Source organism: Homalodisca vitripennis, chromosome 1 (assembly GCF_021130785.1).
Source record: "Homalodisca vitripennis isolate AUS2020 chromosome 1, UT_GWSS_2.1, whole genome shotgun sequence".
Classification (NCBI taxonomy): domain Eukaryota; kingdom Metazoa; phylum Arthropoda; class Insecta; order Hemiptera; family Cicadellidae; genus Homalodisca; species Homalodisca vitripennis.
Window position 1 is genome coordinate 82,964,002 of NC_060207.1, and position 20,591 is coordinate 82,984,592.

The 20,591-nt window shown below is 33.9% G+C and overlaps 1 protein-coding gene across 3 annotated transcripts in view; it reads right to left on the reverse strand.

Moving 5' to 3' along the window:
- Window positions 1–6,960: 6,960 nt before the first annotated feature.
- The window catches only part of LOC124365784 (homeobox protein araucan), a 185,644-nt gene continuing 172,013 nt past the window's right edge, over window positions 6,961–20,591 (reverse strand). For 2 of the 3 annotated variants that reach the window (XR_006922745.1, XR_006922747.1), the window contains 3 exons: window positions 18,651–19,350; window positions 16,699–16,806; window positions 6,961–11,614 (listed from right to left, as the gene is read on the reverse strand). Coding sequence is in view for 1 of the 3 variants with exons in the window: in XM_046821803.1 (XP_046677759.1) it covers window positions 11,584–11,614; window positions 18,651–19,350 (731 nt within the window). In the remaining 2 variants the exon portion in view is untranslated. The remainder of the gene's footprint in view (window positions 11,615–16,698; window positions 16,807–18,650; window positions 19,351–20,591) is intronic. The other variant, XM_046821803.1, reaches the window with a different exon arrangement.

Genomic DNA, 20,591 nt, shown 5'->3' on the forward strand with positions numbered 1-20,591 from the left:
AAACGTGAGTTTTTATTAGCGTATGCATTTACAAAAGTCCCCTGCGCACTTAAACATATCAGTCTCTCAGGCGATCATTTTGTTCGGAGTTAAAAGTACGTAAATAAAGTAATGGTAGTAGATTGAGGTGACAAACGTCATTAAACATAAAAAGATACTTTTAAATTGCTAGCTATTTTACTAGAAAAGGTCAAATTTTCAGTTCACTTACATTCATAATTGTTATGTTTAAGGGTTCTCAATATTACGGAACGGTCCTTAAGGTACTGAAAGGCTCATAATTACTGGCAGTCCCTCTTTGACACAGATACAACAATTTCATGTGTACTGAATTTCAATGCTCTAAATCATGCAGTTCTTGAAACAGGCTGTCGTACATAGGTACATCATTTGTTTAGGCACACATATGTACAGGCTTCATTTTGAAAAACCAAAGTTGTGTAATACCAACTTATACAAACTTACTTACTTACTTATATACTTATACTTATTTGTAGCCTTTGTGGATAGGCTACAAATGTAAATAAGTAAGTTTCTGGTTAACGTATTGTAACCTCACAGAGAATTTCAAGTCTCCGTGTTTTACCATAAGGGTTTAGTACGTTAATTTTTGTAGAATGCTGTTTCATGTTTGAGTTTTAGGAAGAGGAAACATTATTTGGGTAATCAAGCTGTATAGCAGTAACAGAAATGGTTTTTGTTCTGCCGAAATAAGTTCGAGTGCGTACTTAATATGGCGTAATATGACGAAAAATGTATAACAAAGCATTGTGAATATTATAGGAGAACTAATTGTAGATTGTGTAAAAGTTCAACGGACAATTTTCTTTATGGCGTAATGACGAAAAATATATAACGGAGCATTGTGATTATTATAGAAGAACTGATTGTAGATTGTGTAAAAAGTCAACGGACAATTTTCTTTATGGCGTAATGACGAAAAATATATAACGGAGCATTGTGATTATTATAGAAGAACTGATTGTAGATTGTGTAAAAGTCAACGGACAATTTTCTTTATGGCGTAATGACGAATAATATATAACGGAGCATTGTGATTATTATAGAAGAACTGATTGTAGATTGTGTAAAAGGTCAACGGACAATTTTCTTTATGGCGTAATGACGAAAAATATATATAACGGAGCATTGTGATTATTATAGAAGAACTGATTGTAGATTGTGTAAAAGGTCAACGGACAATTTTCTTTATGGCGTAATGACGAATAATATATAACGGAGCATTGTGATTATTATAGAAGAACTGATTGTAGATTGTGTAAAAGGTCAACGGACAATTTTCTTTATGGCGTAATGACGAAAAATATATAACGGAGCATTGTGATTATTATAGGAGAACTGATTGTAGATTGTGTAAAAGGTCAACGGACAATTTTCTTTATGGCGTAATGACGAAAAATATTTAACGGAGCATTGTGATTATTATAGGAGAACTGATTGTAGATTGTGTAAAAGGTCAACGGACAATTTTCTTTATGGCCGTAATGACGAATAATATATAACGGAGCATTGTGATTATTATAGGAGAACTGATTGTAGATTGTGTAAAAGTTCAACGGACAATTTTCTTTAACTAATGTTCAGGAGTAAAAACCTCCTTCGCAGCTACTTGTAGTTGTATTTTCATTGAATAGTACAATAGGTAGCAGCTAAAAATTAGTCAATTATAATATTACTTTTTCAATGATAGGTGATGTAAAAAACTTAGATTCTATTTATCAGATTCTTTGACCTACCTAATATCTGAAAGCCTGTGTCTTTCAGGTCAAATTTCTCCCTAATTATTTCCTCATACGTTACATACATCCGGAATGTCTAGTCTGTAAGGCGTAATCCAAATTCTTTTGAAAGTCAAATTTCTACACCATAAAATCTGCATAAACACAGTTACACTTTTTAATAGGTATTTTCAACAAATTTTATACATTATACGTGCATGTTACTCATTCACTATCAAGGATCCCCGTTCAATAATGGGAACTGTGATTTGACGTGAAAAATGAGTGAGGGAAAAGTAAAAACCTTTTTAGTGGAGAAATCGAAGTGAGGGCAAACGAAGACGGGTCTGGGAGACGTTTAACAAAAGACCTATAAAAGTGAGGATGTGTTTGTGTAAAAGGGTGAATGGGCGAGAGTGGGGCCGTCCATTATACCCATTATCGGGGACGAGATGGCCAGATAGCGGTGAGGAGGGAGAAGGCCTTAATTAATTACCGGCGATACCGACTCGGCACTCCCCGGCTAGAGGAGAGATACCCGGCCTCAGTGGAAGGTGGAGATGAGACCAGTCACTGCGATAGGTGCGAAATTAATAACGTGAAAATACCCACACGAGCAATCGTGTTGAATTGAAATCGTCTTGTAGTGAAAAGGTGACAAATTAAATCTTCGCCACGAATATTTGGAAAAGTTTTAAGTATCAACGGTTAATATGTATCTCTGTAATGTTCATCTTTGTGTTTTATATATGGTAAATCCAATATTTTTGACTACCATTATATTTGGTACAATTTAGTATTAAACAGTCGAACTAGAATCATACATAAATAAAGTATGCACATTTCAAAATTTTGATTCGAATTTCTTGTTTTGCTTCGAATTATATTTCACTGTACATTGGTGAAAATCTCATACCTAAATGTAAGTAAACTTATTCATTCTTTTAGCTGCTCTGACATGCCTACGTGATTTGAGCTGGTTACCATAACACAAGGGGTTACCATAACAATGGTTGGTAACCACGCATTATAAGGGAGTCACCACACACTAACTATATCAATGGGAACCAAATGCATTTCTGAAAGAAGTCTCGATGGTCATACTCGATGGTATCTTCTCATTCTCGTACTCCCGTACCGTCACGTGTTTACGTGGAGAATGGTTCATGTCCACCTGTGAGTAACACGGATTAGCCAAAATATAGGATTGGAATATGGTTCAGTAGATTCTAAGTAGAATGTAATTGTTTTGTGTAACATTGGTCTTAGGCGTTTCTTACTGTAATACTGAGGAAGTACAAAGTTCAATGACATTAAAATTATGTAATTTATGGTTTAAATAGCTAGTGATACTATTGAACCCAATGACTACTGTGATAAATAGTGCCGCGATCAATTTACAACCTGCGCTAATATGTGATGATAATAAATATTTGCTCGAAAAGAATGAATACTATTTCCCAATTGAATCTAAATACTTTAAACAATTTAGACTTTAGCTTTCTTATTTTAATACCAATTTCTGACTAAAAGCCTATTATTATTAATCACCCAATAAAATTCTGTCTTGTAAGTTCCATTTTCAAGTAGAAAGTTGTGTAGACTTGAAAAATTCCTATCATTCTTCTGGAAATTGGCAAACATTGCTCAAAATTAAACACTTATAAAAATGTATCACTTTTGCAAATAAATACCAAAGCTCTCTTCCCTTGATCAGCTTGTGGTACTTAAAGAAGTCAGTCATTTTAGGAACAACCAACAAAAAAAAACTATTTAATTATTCAACGCATTTCGTTTCAAAAATTATGGTTTTATTCTTACAAAAAACCGTTAAGCAAATATGCGTAGCTCACGCTTAAAACGCGTGAAGTTAAACGCGTGTTATTTGTCTTACATGAGTTATATCTTCATGTGCTCAACGATTTATTATTGAAAGGCATTTTGTATTAAATATAAATATAAAAAATACATGCTTTTATAAAGAATTAATTAAACAAATTATATTTTTTTCTAAATAAAAGACTGTCTATCTAGTTGTCATTTAGACATTATATAATGTAAAAAACACATTCTTATATTCAACAGTTTACGGTCTGATTATAAAATCACATCACACTCCGGAAGGGTGCCATTCACCTTATCATCATATTATCATATTAAGGCCATTACAATTGTATATTGAGTTATACTGTTGATTTGTGTATACAACATCTAATAATTTAACCAGTTTGTTTTCCTTGTATTTGTCGATTACCTGTAACAATTAAACAACTCACATTATTCGAGTGACGATCGACTGCGTTTAACTGGCAATATGTTTGTCTCATTAACACGTTTTAAGTGTTATATATCATATGCTAAAGTTAAAATTTCCCTTGTATAGCGATTAGAATTCTTCAAGAATTTAAAAAACTATAAATGGTTGTTATATACTACATGTGATAAACGTCTTTTAACAAAGGTTTTGCAAGGTAGTGCAATCGGTTATAAGCTGGAATATTTTTTTTTTATATTTATATATTTCAAGCAGAATTTAGGGGCATCTTATATTTAAGCCCTAAACACGATTTGGGATATGAACTGTGTGTATGTAATAGATGAAGGAAAGATTGACATCTTTCTAATAAGAAAAAACATGTTTTAAATGTTATTCAAACATTTGTCATTTCCTTAAATTATATGTCGTTAACGAAACGTATTATTCTTAAGATATAAATAATTAAAAAATATAAAAAATACATACTGTAAAAAGCTGTGTTTATTTTCATCTGTGTTTATTTTCACCTGGTTATAAGATTGCTTTATTTGTATTCTTTAACACTTCCACTGTGACACGAGTTATGTACAGACACTAGTGCTGCCGGAGAAGTAGTCAGGCAAGTGTTAAACTGTGGTAATTCTTCGTGGACAGATAAAAAGACTTGTTTTAATTTTTTTGTCGTCGAGGAAGTTACCTTAAAGAGCTATGACTTAAAAACTTAAACAATTATATCAACATAAAACTGATTCCACCACCTAAATACCCCATTTAAAGTACTTTATGTAATAATTATACATCATTGACGATTGTACCATATCATAACGGCTGATATTCTTCCCATTTGGTTAGGTAATGAATTAGAAATAAATAATTACAAGAATGGTCCAAATGTTAAACCTTAGTAAGCATAGTACTACGTTTTAATTTGGTGGTAGTATTATATATATATATATATATATATATATATATATATATATATATATATATATATATATAATAATTTTCAATACTATACCTGGAAACTTCCTTGAGAAGTTCTGAAGTTTGGAAATATAAAAATAAAAAGATCTTTTATATGTGTTTATTAGGACCCATTACATTAAAGCTTTGCATCAGCTTAGCCAATAATAATAAGTTAAAGTTATCTCTTTCACTTTGAATACAAATAAATCATTGCGTTGTGTATGTGTATGTTTCGTTTGTTGAATAAAGATTCCTCAATTCAGAAAGGTCAAAAACAAAATTTAAAACTTGATATTGTAAACTTAATAAAACATATATTAACAGTTATAAACATGGTAGAGAGTATTTTATTTCAAATTACTTATATTGACTTTCTGTCCTAATTTGTTAAACAACTTTCTGTTACATTTTTAGCGTTACAAAAAGTTAGAAAATTCCTACGGAGCCAGAAGAATAAAAATGTAATACTAGCCTCTTTGGATTGACGAATTTTGTATTACAAGTTTATTACAGTTTTAAGATTGAACCATCGTAATCACACTAATTATAATAACATAATGAATAAAAAACATCTTTAAGAGAATCATTGTTTCACATCGAACTATATACACTGATAAAGTAAAAAGAAGTACTGTAATAGTTAAATTATTTTTCTTCTTCTGTGAAATGCTAGCTATGAATTGGTTTTGTATATATCAGTTTCTTCATAGTAGCGAAGAATACCCCTGAGGAATACCGATGATCAATGTGAAATTTATCAATAAATGTTTATCTAGATAATTATCTTGATTATTTTATTATTTTAGAGTGTACCACTGAATGTATGTTGAATTTAATACGAATATATGTGTAGGTATTTAAAGTTAAAATTATTATCAGCGTTAATTTCAATTCAATGCACTTACCATAACTGTCAATTTTGAACAAAAATGATGTTTCCACGAAACCTTAAACTTATCTTTTACTGCTAGTGTTTTATGTACCACAGTTCACTATTAGTATCACAAACAAAACATACTATGGCTTGTTGTTTATCCTGCAGGAAATATTTTTTCGTAGGTACTACTAAAAATCTGCTGTTAACTAGTAATAATTTCGTTACAACGTATCACAAAACATATTTTTGAGAGAGAGGGGAAAGTGATATTATTGTTAATAGGAGGTAGCCTAACTAGTATTTAATTAAATTTTTCCATGACTTATTGTACTTTCTGATTAAATAGATTACATTGCCTTATTGTTTATAAATCACACCTCTAATTCCTAGCTGGTAAAAAACTGGACATTTGAGAAATTCAAAACAAATATCTTTTCCTATAATTTCTTTCTTTATAAAAAAATAAGTAGTCATATAAAATATGTAGTTTCCGAGAGACTATTATTGTTAAATAAGAAACCGTTTATGAAAAAAGATATTTTATTTACATTCGATAAACAATCTCCATTCTCAGTAGTATGTATGGAAGATATTTTACTTCCGTGACATTTGCAGATTATTTATTACTATGCATGTACCAAGTACAAAGTTTAAGGGAAAAAATTATTCAAGAATAAGGCAAGTTTTGGAAACAATCCGTTTTCCCTTCCTTAAAATGAATGTGATTATGAGGATCAAAGCTTGGAAGAAAACATTGCAGACTGTATAAAGTTACAAAATCTAACATAAACACAGTTTTTAAAACATTGACTTAGTTTTGGAAATGAACGCTTCATAATTTGAACTATGATAACACAAGTTCTTTAGAAGTTTAAATACTTAATAAAATAAAGTAAACAACGAACATAACTTGAATAAAGTCTATGTAATCTCTTAAATAGTCTTATTTAGCGATTTTAGTGATTAAAAAGTCTAGCGACCGAAACAATCTCGTTTAAAGCATGCAGCTTCTGATAAAAAAAGATCATTATTAAAACTTGACTTAAGTAATTACAAACTAATTTAACATACACGAAATCAGCAAGTATATCAAAGTCAAATAAAGGAAATAAAACCATACAGTTCGCAGATAATGTTTATTTATAATAATATTTATCATAAGTCAATAATAATTATAATAATATTTTCGAAATTACAATATAATAATAATTTGAACCATATTCACACAACACAATCTCGTTAAGTCTAATATGTACAGAACTCGAGGAATAAAACTATACAACACAAAACCTCTCAAATTATTAACAAAAACAAAAAATATTTAAACAAACATTTAGAACATGTTTTAACATTTACTTTGAGAGAATCGATAAAATATTTACATCATATAATAATTAAAACGTATAAGTCTTACGTTAATTTGTACAAGATGCCGTAAAATTTAACTATTAAGGACCTAATAAAAAATAGTTTGTGTGATAACAATTCAATCCGTTTTATTAACAGGAACATGCTACACTTAATCACTCAAAGATAATGTATGAATTGGAATTTGCTAAATATATATCTTGGAGTGATAGGGAACTGGAATTGGAATTTTTATCTCTTTGTGCAGAACGTTTTAAAAATAGTTATTTTGTCTTTTTTATTTGTGCTTAGTTTCAAAGCGTTTCGGTTTTCAAAATGTTTGTTATGTCAGATTTTGGAAATGTATACTTGTCAACGTTTTTATTACATGTTGTTGACAATTAGTTTGTAACTTCTTTAACTAGTCTTGTTTGTTTGTAACAATTTTAACTTGATACACATGTAGAATTAATTAACAGATACAAAATATTTCTCGTGATTTCTAAACAGAACAGCTGGAAATAAAATTACAAATTTATTCCAGAACAGGTAGTAATGTTGAAAGAGGTTGTCTACATAGTCAAAGTGCTTGACATAACTTTTAGCGATACCGTGATGTCAAGGGTTGTTCTAGTTAATATGAAACTATCTACCCTGATGAAATCATAATAATGTACTTTCAAACCTCAGGGGGTTATTAAATGTGTTATGTGGTGAAGGCTATTTTAATTTATCATTAATAGTTAATTGTTATTCTGTTGTAATATGTAGTGTTATATTTAAACAAAAATGCCATTTTCAGTTTCCTATATGATTCTGGTTTAATATTTCCAATTTAAAACAAAGAATATGTGAATTTAACCCAATTTTGGAACCAATATCATTATGATCTCTCACTCGTTTTTTTTCGACTGTGTAATAAGACAAACCTATAACATATTTGTCCTAACGATGTTAAAAATACTTGGTGTCAACAAGTAAAATGGTAGCCAAGTATAAGATAAAAGATTTTGCCATACTTCAAGTTGGCATTAGGCAAATTTTAGAATGATTTCTGGAAATTCTTTTGCATTGTTAATTAATATTTTAACGTTTAAACCGTAGAACGTCCGATTGAAATGTGTCCAATATTCCATGCGACGGTCCGATTAATCGATTGTGCAATGACTACTAATATCCAGCGCAAATTAATAAAAGTTGCAATTATTATTTTATTTATTAAAATAACAATTACATCTTATGAAATAGAAGTTCCAGCTTTAAAAAAACCCTAAAACCTAAGTACAGTACACAAACAACTGCACGCAATATTACTGGTGGAGTAGTTTCTCTGGGACTTATTGTACTACACAAACTATAATCGTGCTTGTGGTGTTTGTGTTTTAATACACCTATCAGGTGTAGCAACACAAAAGTATAAATCAGCTGAACCATTTTTATTTCCCACTTTGCTTCAAGAATTGTGAACTAATTGAAAAATATCGTACTGTTTGAGATATTTTAAATGTTTGAGAACTCAATGTACATTAAATTTTACTTTTTGGGTAACGGCGACTGGGACTTCTGATAACCTTGAAGCTCGGAACATAAGCCATTTACTAAAGTAATAAAATGTAAACACAAGCGGGCGGAAGCCGTAAAGGGCTACATGATGTAAACATGCAAGCCGCGCGGTCATCAGCGCCTGATCTAGCGAGCTACCTAGCGAGCTAGCGACATGCGACATGGTGCAGTGACGTGTCGTCGATAGCTGTTTAATTCCTCTGTTTCTCCTAGGTAAACAAAGTGTAAACAAGTCCGTGTCGCTGCCGCAGTAACCGTTATGTATGTGCGACACGGACCACTGTTCACTACTGATTGTGTTTAATAATCCTAGTTATTTTTTGTTGTCTAACAATCTATGTCACGCTCACCACATCCATTGTTTCCGTGTTGATTTTATCGTGGCCGTATTATCTGATCTTATCATTTCGATTTTCTATGGAAATCGATTTTGAGTATGTCACTCTATTGAATAGTTGTATATTGCCTGGGAGTTGCCCTCTCAAACTAAAATATGTAAACCACTTTTTGAAAATCCGATTCAGTCTGTTTATGATATTTTATTTATTTGTATTTTTTTTATTTTCACGATTTCTGCCACTGTAAATTTACATTCAAAATTATAAATTTTGTGAATCGTTATCCCTTCTCATTAAATAATCCAGTGAAATTTTTTTTAAATCATCTGGTCAAACGTGATTTTCAAATAATACGACATACTATTAAGCAATCATAATAACATTCTAGGAATTTGAATGCCGGAACTGAAATGAAATGAAATGAAAAATGTTTTTATTACAGGCGAAGTTAGGACTATAAAGTCCTCTCTACCACTTAACCTCACGAACTTGGGATACGCGTACAATATAAACCCGATTGTGTCAGAAGAATGGTATGCTCAATGCAGGGGCGGTGCACTGCTGCTGCTGAGTCATGTTAGACACAAGTCAGCCAGCGTTTATACACAAAGCCTTCTCACTTATGAGTCCTCTAAGTATATTATCTGAACCGATTAAAGCCTTTTAAAATAATAGCCTGTGGTATCCTTAAGTAAGCATTCAATGTGTGCTATAATATGAACACTGCTATTATATGATTATGTAAATAGCTGTAAATAGTAACATCGCATGTGCTTGAAGATGTTGACGGTATTTTACAAGTTTTAAATTACCAAACCTCATTTTAGTACATTTGAAAATTGGCGTTTAACACTTATATAATTTTATGTTTTGTGTATTACAATTTTTGTGCTGATCAGTGTTAACATTAAAGTAACAAATTTCCTTATTGTTCCATTTATACTATGGTGGGTGTTGCCATTTATGAAGTATGAACAGTACAGTATAACCACTTGTATTGAGTTTTGTAAAGAAACAGCGACCGATATTTTCACTTCAACCTCGAATAATTTGAGTTTCAAATTCAGATGTAAAGTTATACCTTTCTTAAATTTACATTGTACAAATGTATTTGAAACGGAACTGAACTTTTTTTATAATTTATACGACTTAACTTTAAACATAAGAAATTAAAGTGAGTCCCTCAATTTATAAGAGTATATAGGCATGAACGGAATTTTTTGTCTTTCATCTTTAGAGTAAAGGAAGATGTAACTTATTTCATAATACCGATTTTGCTATTTCTAAGCTTTAACACAGTAACCCCTTTGAGCCATCAATTAATGTTTAAAAATCAATGCAATAGTGGAGATCTCCACCCGTTTTTGGGTTGGTTAAGTAAACATGCATCTCGGGCTTAGAACAATGGATGTTAGGGGGAGGGACAGAGGTGATGGTGTCTCTTCCATCCTGTGTACACTCCAAAATTCCTAAATTTGTATAAAAATACACCAAAACTTATATCGAAAAAGAAGTGTTACAGCTAGATATCAATTTACACTTACATAATTGATGTGATTTATACAAAATATAAAGAGTTGAGAAAATACAGTGTTAAATTGTGCCTAAAGTTGATAAAAATCGTTCTAAAGGGTCTAATAAATAGTCATATTAGTATTTACAATAAACATTTTACACATTTGCACATTGCCCTTTGCGTTCAGCTATTTACAGAGTTAACAAAGTCTGCCTTAACACAACTAATACATGGCGTGATCGGTTAATAATTTTACAGCATCAAAATATAACTGAACTTAATTTTTATCTCAATCTAAACTGATTTCAATATTGACCAAATTTATTAGGACGTTCAAATATAACATTATATACTTGCATAGTGAAATTAAATAATGTTCTTAATTTCTTGACTAACATAATTTTGTTCACTTAAAATGTTTTTCTGTAAGAAAAGTTATGTTGTACTAGTTGTACAATCAAGAATTGTTTTTATATTATAATGTTAAATAAATAAAAAAACAATTCACAAATTTAAAATAGTGTTGATATCTTTTAATAAAAACTTAACAGTTATTTAGCTTTTTTTAAATATGTTCTACTTTTCCCTTGTTGCAATATACCATATTGGTAATCTTTAAATAACATTTCATTTGAAAACGCCACCAAACAAGAACTATGAGGTAAATAAGTACAACACTAAATTTCGGCCTAAACCTTAATTGGTTGAATCACATATAGTGTCTTGTTGCGTTTTCAACGTAATCACTAAAACGCTAAAAGTGTCAGCACAACCTGGGGAAGAAAACAAAGAAGTGTAGATGAGATCAAATGTGGTGGCGCAGATTTCGTGGAGCAGTAGTAGTGATGTGGTAGACGGGGGGCGAGGGCGGGGGTGGTTGGTGGTGGTAGCATCGTATATGGTCGGTGAGGGGCGTGAAGTTCGTATACGATAGGTGTTCGTAAGACTAGAACAGTACGTGTCGTGCGACTAAGTGCACTCTAGGGGTCGTCCCAGCAGTCTTCTTCCCCTCTGCAACACACGGAATCAGCTAATTAGTTCACACAACTAAATTAAGCCTTAATTTTTAGGAAGAGAACCTTGTATACCTGTCTACACGGTAAAATTAATTTTTAAAATACATTACAAATTTAAACATTTTGAAATGCAAATTTAAAATTGTTCAATCCGTTGTAAAAAGACATTTAAATTCATACACAAACCTGCTTATGTAGCTGACATTATTAATTTCATAATTGCAATTCACCATTGATTATTTTTAAACTGGAACAAGCTTAGACGTTTTACTCTCAGAAATTATTATATAAATATTATAACCAATATTTGTGGGTAGCCTACTCAACAATATGCGAAAAACTCACCAGTTTTAATACAGAAACTGGAACAGAACTCACTGTTTAGTGGAATACGCGGTCTTGTTTAGTCTCAAATATTAAAACCTCATTTATTTTGACATGTATGAAATGTATGAAAAACAAAGATAAAACTACTAGAAAAACAGCGCATTACAAAAACGGTAAAAATATTTAGCATACGAATTGAAACTAAAATCAAACCATCCCTGGTATAATATAATAGGACTAGGCACTTCTGATCAAAGCGTATTGCTCATTTACAAAGAGAATGTTATGATAATATCACAGAAATACTGATGTTGTTACTATTATAGAGGAGGCTACTTAATATTTGAACAGGGAAGTTCATTAATAATAAACTGGTATATATAATACGCCTTTACATATTTCATGGATGCCGTTTTCTAAAACAATTCAAGTCGTATTTAAGATAAATTAGAACTCAAAATAATTTTGTCGAGGCAAGCCGACCTTCAGCTGTTGTCAGCTAAGTAAATTTAAATGAACCGATAAAGCGAAGTATCGAAGGTCCGATACAACGTAACGAAAGGATTATAGCAGACGTACAGACAGACATACGGATAGACTGTCCTCTAGATCTTATCTATCTCTACGAGTTGAGATAAGTTTCACAACTCTAGGACTTTTCTATGAAGAGGGACTGACTGCCTTTAACCCTCGGTAACATTATATTATATAGTGATGTTATACCGAATATTAAAATTTTAATGTATAATGTAATGATTTTGTCCAATACGTTGACATCTCCTCGGTGGACAGGTTGAAATAAGCCTATTCAAATTGAATTATAATGACGTTAATACTGATTTTGTTCAATGTACGTTGTCGCTTTGACAATATAGTTATATTGCTTTGACGTAGGCAGAAATAACACATGTAAATGCACAGTTGGTGGGCGAAACAGGATTTAAAGTGCCAACGTTTCTTCTGTGTTTTAATGGGCTTTGACTTTTATGTTTATGTGGTATCTAACATCTCAATCTAATGTTCTTGTTTTTTTTTTTAGATACATAAAGTAAATTAACAAAATATCGGGGCAAAGTGACAATTGGTGATATTAAGCATGTCATAGATTTGAATAATATAATAAATTGACACATTTATACGAAATAGCTTAATTAAGTTATATCGTTCATTGCAAGATTAAAATCCAATAGCTTGCAATTGTGAATTTAGCGTGTTGGGCACGGCATTGCAGAATGCGGTTTCTTGGTCCATAAAATGTAATGTTCTCCGAGGTGTGATAATAATTGTGGGGACCAGGACCGAGGACCGCTGGCGCAGGACAGGTTGTTAGCCAGGACAAAGGCCGGCGTGGCAAGACGCTATGGTGGGCGGTGAGTGATGAGTTGATGCGATCTGGCTACCACCGGAAGTCCCGTTTTATGGCGGGGATCAATAAAAGGTAGGTTTATCGGCAGTTGCCGAGGCCGGGACAGAGGCGACCTCATTATAATGCGATCTCGGACATCCAAAAAACACAAATGGAACTATTAGGTTTTGTTTGTATGCTAATATTGTCACTGTACTTCAAATTCCGCGTTTATGAAAGATTCACATTACAGCGAGTGTTTAACGATAATGTAAAATACATAAACTTTAGGCTTAATATGGAATAATTTTGATCCAGAAACAATGTTTAATTCTTCTTCAGCTGTTTTCTGTTTCAAAATTTAAGATATAATACGAAATATCTAATAACATTATTCCTCAATAATATAAGGGTTCAGTTTGCACGTCATCGTGTTTCGATGTTAGCATAGTTAGGACCGAACTATCTAACAGATAATTTACGTACTTTAAGTATTGTATATTGTAGAACAGAAGCGCACTAGATTGCTGGTTCCTTCCTTCGTTATGATGAAAAAATATCTTAATGACGAATACATATTTTACAGTACATTAGATAACGCAATGCCGTGTATTAGAAGAATTCTCATAATCAACAATATAATGTACATACATTTTAAAATTTATTCACACATTTCTTTAAGGGAACAACAATGTTTATGGCATAAGTTGATGAAATATAATCAGCCAGGATGTATTTAAATTTGAACACTAAAAAAATGAACGAATAAAGAGGTGTTTAAAGCAGAACCCTGCGCAAGTCCAGTCAGCATCAGCTGTCAGTTCACATCTGACAACAATGGCGGACAAAAACAGCTGATCGAGTGGGTGTCGGAGAATATACAATTCATTGTATTGAAAAGCAAGTGAATAAGCCACTTGGTGGCGCCACAATGCACATGATTAACTAACTATTGATGCGAGTCCTGATGTGCTGTCATTACCTTTAATTGCGGAGTCGGCCGCAACGTGCCTGAGCGCCACTGTCCGGAACGCAGTGCGCTTTAAATTTATTATTGGCCGTTTACATAAATACACTCACATGTCCCCGTGATTTACCGAGAACGCGCTGCTAGTCGATGTCTCACTGCGGTGTTAATGAGAACAAGGTGACATTCGCGTAGATAACACTTTCCGCACATTTATAACTGAACGCTACCGTTATTGTGTATAATAGGTGATCCATAAAGTTATGATGTTTCTGATTCTTTTGTTAAATCTTAATGAAAATTAAATTACACCTAATAGTATTGCTTTATTTGTGTTATGTTTACCTGGATTTTCGGTGAAAAATTATAATCATGCGTAACAGAATGCCACACGTATACCATGAAGCGATTGTTTAGGATAAAGATAATAGATTCTATGTTTTTATTTATAATCTGGAAATAAGATAGAACACATGAAGATTAGAATAAGCCAAAATTAATTTGAGAGTTTTGGTAATTTTAATTTAAATGACCAACACATTGTGTACAGTTTTTGCATTACAAATTGATGGTGTTGTTATAAATATCTTGTAAAAAACACAAATAATATTTCTACTGGATTTGATCATTAATTTACATACCACTTTAATTTTATTTCCTCTTTTATTTCTTAAAGTGAAATTTAAATGAAATATGATTAAGAATACTATAATTACTGGTGTTATTGACTCCTAGAGAATTAATCAATTTAATTTCATTGATAAAAATTACGTACAAGCATTGTTTAAAACTACTTACGTGCTATAAATTAGTGTACTTTCAATTCGGTATATAAAATGGCAGCCATACATAAACTCTAGAAATTTTCAACTGTGGTGGAAGAAACATTTTCAAAATGCAGATAAAATATAGTATGGAGTATTATGGAACGGGGTTTCCTGGGCTACTTTCAAATGGAAACGAAACATTTTCAGCTAATTAGATGACAAATAGATCTGGAGACCTGATGCAACTGATTGTCTCTCTACATCAAGCGGTCGAAAACCCGCATGATTTCAGTCTGGGTAGTTATGAAAAATCGTGTTTTGTTAAAGGCCTTCAGATTTGCACCAATTCAGAGCAGCCATTGACGCCCGAGTATGAAGGCAGGTGGGAGGCGTTTTGAACCGCTCTTATGTAATGACAGCTCAATGTATATTCACTATTAATTATATTAAATAAATTTGTGAATTAACTGTACAAATGTTCTCACTTTGTATTTGTAACCCTGGTAAACTGACTGTCAGGACACCCTGTGACATCACCACTATTCCTCATTATTTTCCATAAATACGCAGTATTACAAACTACTTTTTTATAATAAAGACTATTATTTTATAGTTTCTATTTTACACTAAAAAATGACACATTCTGACCATAAGCTTACACGACTTAAGCTCATATAATTATTGCCAAGCAACTGTTGCTGATCTATTCAGTTTAAATTAATGTACTCGTTTACTCGCCGGCTGCTGGGGAGTCAAACCACTCGCCTGAACCACAGTATTGGGTCAGTGGAGTAGATTTAACCGCAGTACGACCTACCGACCCGTTTTTCCTGTTTCTTGGATACACGACGACTGTTCCCGCTTTTTCCACGTACCGGTCGGGTTTTATTCGCCTCAATTTGTAATAACATAATTTACCATTTATCTTTATGCGTTCTTAATGCAAATAGCAATTAGCAGACTGGTTTGTTTTTACAACAACAAGCTCGCTTTGGCCAGCGACACACAGGCAAACAATAAATTTAAACCGATATAAATCGTTACAATGTAAGTCGTGTCATTAATTTTACGTTTTAAAGGTACGATATGAGATATATAGTCCTGACGACATTACTCTCTTCGCCCCCATTGAATACCCTATACCCTAGACGATAAAATTACATAAATAAAAAACTTTCATTTTCAACATTATTATATCACTCATTTATAAAATCACTCTACATCTTTATACTACTCTTACTTTGTGATTTCATTGTTATTTTAATGGTACAGTAGTATTTTTGTGCAGTTAATAGTGTAAGTTGTTCAACCTAATTCTGATAACTGCTTAAATTTAAATGTTTTATTTCTGGAATTGGGGGGGATAACATAGGATTGTTTTATCTTAATTATCGTATTATCTACCTTATCTTCTGACTATTAAATTTAAGACCTACTTCAAAACTAAGTTATAAGAAAATACGGTTGAATCTATCGTGCACGAATGCATACATTGTAAACAGATCGTTAATTTACCACTTTTAATCTAATATTTGTATGTTTTTTCTTACGGTACGTAGACTGAAAGTTCTGGAATGGTATTTTCTCTCAAAACTCGCAATCCTCTACAACCCGCCACCTCGGGAGCTATCAATTTACACAATCGCTACTGGGACTGAGAAGTACTAGCGTACCTGGTAAATGAGGGCGCGAAGGAGGATGATGATCATGATGATGATGTGACTCGGGTAGCGACAGACTACACTGGGGACACGAACCCGCCACCGCTCAGACTCCCAGAACTACACAGAACATCGAGTGTGAACTACATGGGGTGAGATCATAGCGGGGTACTAGTGTTTGGCCGAATGCTACAAGGAAACAAGGGTGTGCTCTTGGGCGTGTAGGCGGAGTCACTATCGAGGCAGTTGACGTCAGGAAGTTAGTAAATGTGAGTAATAAACCACACATGACTGTGGTCACTGTTTAGTATAAATTTGTACGATGCAGTTATTCCGATTTAGTGTTACTGTTTGTTATTGTTAATTATAACGAAGATCTAAGGAGGAGGGACTCTGCGTAGCGTTACTAACTGAGTAACGTCACGCATGTGCTTAGCCGTTACGTCCAGCGTATTAGCAACTCCTTGTATTATTACATCGTGGTTATACTCCGTCCGCCTACGGAGGCTGCTAGCATATAGGAGGCCCTTTGGTCACACAAGCACGCTTGGAGGTCGCTTACTATAATCTAAAATGCAGTTAAATATAAACTTTTACTGTTTTACACCAAACAAACATTTTCGTTACTCCTTCGTATACCGACTTGTTGGCTGAGCGTTAACGAAGGGGCTAGAAAAGTTTAGTTTCTCTCTGTCTATCTGTTTGTCTGTTCTCACAATAGCCATTGAACAGCTGACCTACCTACTTAATATTTTGTATGAAGCTTTATTTCTATAAGAACAACACCGAGTTCGATGAAGTGCATGTTTCTCATTGAGATTTGATGGATCGTAACGAACTTTTTAAAGTTTACATGCAGCCTTAGTGAAACCTACGTGACACTGTGTGTGGTGTACTTGTGCCTAGTTATAAATGGATAGGCATGTGACTGACGAAGCCTTACTTAAGGACCACCAACCTCCCTCCCCGAAGAATATATTGTTGTTCGTTTAGAAGTAGCATGTAATGGCTGAAAAGTAATAATTGAGTTTACAAAATACTGCGCAAATACTGTTAGTGTAAAAATCAGTTGAAAAGAAATATTTTTGGAATGTATTGTCTCATTATTATTTGTGTATCAATAATTGTTATTATATTTAAAAAAATCATTTAATAGGTTTTTAGTTGTAAGTTTTTAATACTCGTTACTTCTAATTCAATCAATGTATTTAACGTTTTCTTACTACTGTTACGGTATTTCATTAGGATCGATTAGTGCAAACAAAATTTTACTAACTACATAAACATATAGACCTTAAGTACAAGAGAAGTAGCCTAGTACTCCACCAAGATCATTCAACGATCAAAAAATAGAACTTGCCGTTTATACGAATACGTTACCTTTATATAATTGTATATAGAAGATCCTATGTTATAAAAAGCATTTCGAATCTAGGACTATTAAACTATACTGTTTGGAATGTTAAACATATTAAAAATATAGTCCTGTGATTTAATTAAATTCATTCATAAAACATCATTTTTCTGGAATATACAGAACTTAATTATGTAGCTAACTCATTATTCAAGTCTCCTTGTCTTGTACCTTATTTTAAAAACAAATTGTATCGATTACCATATGTGCTTACTTTTACGCTACTATAATTCTGAAATTTATCCAATTTCGCTTATTTAATCATTTCTAATCAAAACTGAGAAACAAGCATAACTGGTTATATAATTACCAAGTACGTCTGTATTTTTTTAAACTAACTGTACTATTTGAATCGTTATAGTTATTTACGATCTTAAAATATAGTAAAATATTTAAGTTAATATTTGGATTACTCCAGATGGTAGTAAACGTTTTGATCACTGTTTAAGTGCTAAACTATTAGACATTATCTTACTATAGGCGATTCATGTGTTCAACAACTTCCGACTGGAAATTTATTTCCATCACCAATAACCTGATCACTACTCACTTTTTATAGAAGGGTTTGAAGGCGGTCTCCTCAGGGGTCGGCTGGGGCGGCTGGGAGCCTAGGTGCTGTGGCGGGAGGTACTCGTGTCTCTCCTTTTCCTGGTGCCTAGGGGCGGGGTACTGCCCAAACTGAGGGGGTTGTTGGGGGTAACCGCCCTGGGCGTGAGGGGGCGCCACCCCGTTGCTTCCGGCGAAGCAGCTTCCGGGGGCGGGAATCAAATTTCCGGCCACACTCGGGAGTTTCATGTTGGGGGGAGTTTGAGGTGGGGTGTCCGTCTGGACCTCGGGGAACCCTGAGGAGCCAACGGAAGGTCCCCCGTTGAAGAACCCACTATATCTAGAGTACGGGGCGGACGCTGAAGGGAGAGCGAACCCGTTGAGTCCCACCCCCATCCCGGAGCCCCCCGCCCCACACCAGGGCTGCTGCGACGACGGAGGAGGCGGCGTCTTGCAAGCCGCGGTGTCCGCCAATGACCAGATCTTCGGCTTAGTCGCGGGCAGTGGCACCCCACAGTCGTCCTTGTGGCCTCCCAACTCTCCCTTCATCATCAGGTGGTTGTGGTGGTGAGGATGGTTGTGCGGGTGGTTGTGCGGATGGTACGAGTGATGGAAATGGTCAGATTTCCTCTCGTCATCCTCCAGATCGTCCGAATCATCCAGGTCCTTTAGGTGGTGCTCTGCCTTCACGTGCAGCATCGAGTCTGTACATCACAAGCTCTCGGTCAATTTTGAGAAGCACAAGTCTAGATATTTTGAATACAATTATAAATATTTATCTTACTTCCTTATTCAAATGCCTTCTTAAAAGTCACAAATTTCTGCACAAATTTCTGTTTTTTATTAAGTAATCTATAGCTTACGATGTTTCAGTTCAAAAACAATATGTACATGCGTGTGTATAATGTTTAATTCATATAATGTTTCTAAAAATTGTGGGTGCAATATTTTTTAATATCTATTGCCAAATGTTTTAACCGCTGTCGCTTTTTCATTCCAGACTACACATCAGAACAGCAAAAAGACACGTTCACTTCTTTACGAATTGGGATTAAGTCAACTATTGCTCACTCAGACCATTGATTTGTCCTGCCCAGGCTTTCAAGTACAGTAATGGCAAACGACCGTGGCCTTATCCATCACCACGTGTTTAACTTTTTATCGCGAACCGCATCCACAGTCCACCACGGCTGGAAGATGGCGCCAACAGCGCCGGAGCGCAATTATATCTACACTTTGAGAATACCCGGGCACCGTAAAAAGCAAAATGGGCACAATCCACAATAAATCACCGAGTGTCAGCGAGTCGGCTAATTGTCGAGCAAAGAAACCGTAATTGTATCCGCGATAGAGAGGAGTAAGGCGGGAGCTGAGCAAACGTTTTTAAATCGCCCCAATTAAATTAAGCCGGGCGGAACGATACATTATTTAAGGGTCTGTGGACTGCACTTTTCCGCACTGGGGAGTTCCTGCCTCCCCCGACGCGGCGGGGTGATTTCATTAAGAGCCTCGAATAGCTTTCCGATGGTAATCCGAGGGGGAGCGACAAGTGTCCATCGTTTAGGCTTTTAAGAGACCCATTTTGATTTAGTCATCAACGCATTAAGAACAATCAGCCCAGCCGACACCCTCGCACCCCACAGGCTCTGGGGATAGATATCCGCGGATGGATGGGATATGTAGATTCCGAGGAAATTGAAAGAATGCGTCATCGACGTGCGTGATAGGGTGAGAGCGAGTGGAAGCACGGCGGCGAGGAAGAGAGCATTCTCTCTCTGGAAATCTGGTAGGGTTGTGAAGTCTCTCCTCTCTAAGAAAAACCTGAACCTGAAATCTTGTGGATGCCAAGAATTTAAGGGGAATACGAACGTCTACAATAAACATTTAACAATTTAACTTCTATAAACCCTACAATAAACGAGTAAATTTATAATCTCTCTGAATA